Source organism: Trypanosoma rangeli (genome assembly GCF_003719475.1).
Source record: "Trypanosoma rangeli strain AM80 chromosome Unknown Tra_15.4_contig_00967, whole genome shotgun sequence".
Classification (NCBI taxonomy): Eukaryota; Euglenozoa; class Kinetoplastea; order Trypanosomatida; family Trypanosomatidae; genus Trypanosoma; species Trypanosoma rangeli.
The window spans coordinates 1-2,363 of NW_021706719.1; the positions used below are offsets into that span (position 1 = coordinate 1).

Below are 2,363 nucleotides of genomic sequence, written 5' to 3' on the forward strand. Positions count from 1 at the left end.
CAGAAGGGCGAGCTGGGGCAGCAGCAACCGGGTGCCGTCGGCTGCTCGCCAAGGGAGGGGGCTGCGGAGGAGCTGACCGAAGATGAGACGGAGATGTTGCGGCGAAAGGTGCGCAAAGAGACGGCGAGGCTTGAGCGCACGATGGAAACCTTTTCTTCGAGTTGCAAGATGTCCAATAGTAGGTTGTTCGATTCTTTTTTCTTGTTTTGATGTTTATTTTTTATTGTTTTTTTTTTATTCCGGGTCGCTGCATTACCTCACCTTCGGCCGTATACATGTGGCCGGTGGATGTGGGTGGAGTAAGTGTGGCCCTTTGCGCATGCGGGAGTGTTGCGGAGAGTAGTTATTACGTTCCTTTCCGAGAAAAACGATGAAAACTTCTTTGGGTCGATTGGGCCTCTCCGGTTGGGGGATTGCGACAGTTGACACCTGGCAGCCTCCACCCAAAGAAGGCGCTGCCTCCTTTGCGGCGACGGCATAATGTGTGAGCGGAAGTTTTTCTGGACTCTTCATTTTTTATTTTATTTTGTTGTTGCGTTTTGGTGGGGGGCTTTCGTGCAGCATACCGTGTCCACGTGTTTGTAGTTTCTCTGTGACGTTGCACACTGTGTACCTCCTCCTCTCCCTTCCTCGCCCTTGCACTGCCCTCCGCTAGTGGGTAGGGCGTGCGTAGATAAGGATCGGCTGGCAGTGGTGGCGTGGGAAGCGCGTCACCAGCATCCAGCAGCCGCTGCACAGTCACAGCGGCCACCGCATCATCCTGATTGAATTCACAGAGAAGGCCCGATGAATATTTTTGGGAGTCTTTTCCGTCCCTCGCATGAGGACTGCTTGAGGCGACTGTTTGACTACCCCGTGTTTATTTGGCAAATCCCGTGTGGCAGCAGCTCCATAGACAGCAGGGGTAGCCTTGTGCTCAGTAGCAGCACGGCGAGGAACATCCGTGTCAACTGTCGCACACTGGAAAAGACTTACAACAGCAATTTTGCCATTTTGAATTTCTCGCCTCTAATGATGGACCTTGAGGATGCCTGCCTGCAGGGCGAGCTGATGGATTTCTCCAAGCAGCCACTGGAGGACTTCAGACTGCTGATGGAGCTTTGCATCATCATCATGAAGTGGACGCAGACCCCCAGCAAGAGTGGCCACGTTGTGGTGTTGGCCTTTCTTGAGGAAAGCTCCTGCATCACATACCCAAGCTACGCCGCCATGATCGCAACGTGCTACCACATCTTTGCTGGATGCCCATCGGACGGCGGGAGCTACACGCTGGGGTTCGTGGAGGAAATGCTGGGCATTCGCCGAAGCAGGTACCACGCGGCATCACAGGAAACTTACGTGAACTACTTCCAGCTCCTGCTTGACGTGCCCATCTTGCCGAGTGTCCACTTGCGCCGAACGTGGCTGACAGCTGTGTCACTGCACGAAATAGCCTCCCTCAGGGGCATGCAGCTTGGCCTGCGCGTCGAGAATGAGGGCAAGACACATACCTTCAGCGACCTCACTGCGTGGGAGGCGAAGGATGACGACAACACCTTGCAGATTTCCCTTCACCCGAAGCAGTGCGTGTTTGGGGACTTCATCATTTCGCTGCTGCACTACGAGCTGCCGTCGCACGCGCCTCCGGGGCAGCCGGAGCCCTCGTTGAAGCCCCGCGTGCTTGCTCGGTGGGCATTCAGCACCATCTTCGTTTCTCGGGACACTTACCACGTTCGTGTACAGGACATGGACTACGCTGAACAGAACCACTTGCCATGTGACGCCTACATGCAGCTGCACTTTGTTGAGGGAGAGGCAGAGGCGGAGGACGCCACGTACGTTGAACATCTGACGCGGCGCATCGATCAGTCTCCCAGGCGGCATGTGGCGCTGCTGCAGTCCGGGCCTTTGCTGCCGTCGGACCGCCGCCGCAACGTCTCCAGCTGCTGCGGGGATGACGAACTTGTGGGTGGTGTGTACTACCGCGCCAACGGGACGAGCCTTTGCGGCTCTCACAGTCATGGAGGCGGCGATGGGCGCTCCTTTTTGCGCGGGGTGTTGCCCCTCCGTATTATGGAAGAGGAGGAGCGTCATTACAGGGACGATGATGAGCTGGCGCCCTTTCTCAAAGACCCGCAGCCGGTGCGCCACCACGACCCCTCGCAGCTTCCCACCGACCATCAAATCACTGCACCAGCGTCATTGATCTTGGCACACTCAACACCGAGCAGGTCGTGGCGACGTAGGGAAAGGCGACGACGACTACGTAGCATTCAGCACAGCTCTACGGTATGTGAGAGCAACGGCAAGGCATCAGCCGCTCTTTTTTGTCTTGCGAAGGACTTTCCGCCGGTGATGCCGGCGGCAACGCCTGACGGGGGTGG

At 56.8% G+C, this 2,363-nt stretch overlaps 1 protein-coding gene across 1 annotated transcript, besides 1 other annotated feature; it reads left to right on the forward strand.

The window, feature by feature from the left end:
- The first annotated feature begins 191 nt into the window (after positions 1–191).
- Positions 192–239: a microsatellite.
- Positions 240–786: 547 nt separating this feature from the next.
- Positions 787–2,361, forward strand: TraAM80_10442 (formin; the record flags this gene model as incomplete). Its single annotated transcript, XM_029387059.1, has 1 exon — positions 787–2,361. A coding segment is annotated over one exon (1,575 nt), but the record flags the coding sequence as incomplete, so codon positions are not given.
- Positions 2,362–2,363: the final 2 nt, after the last annotated feature.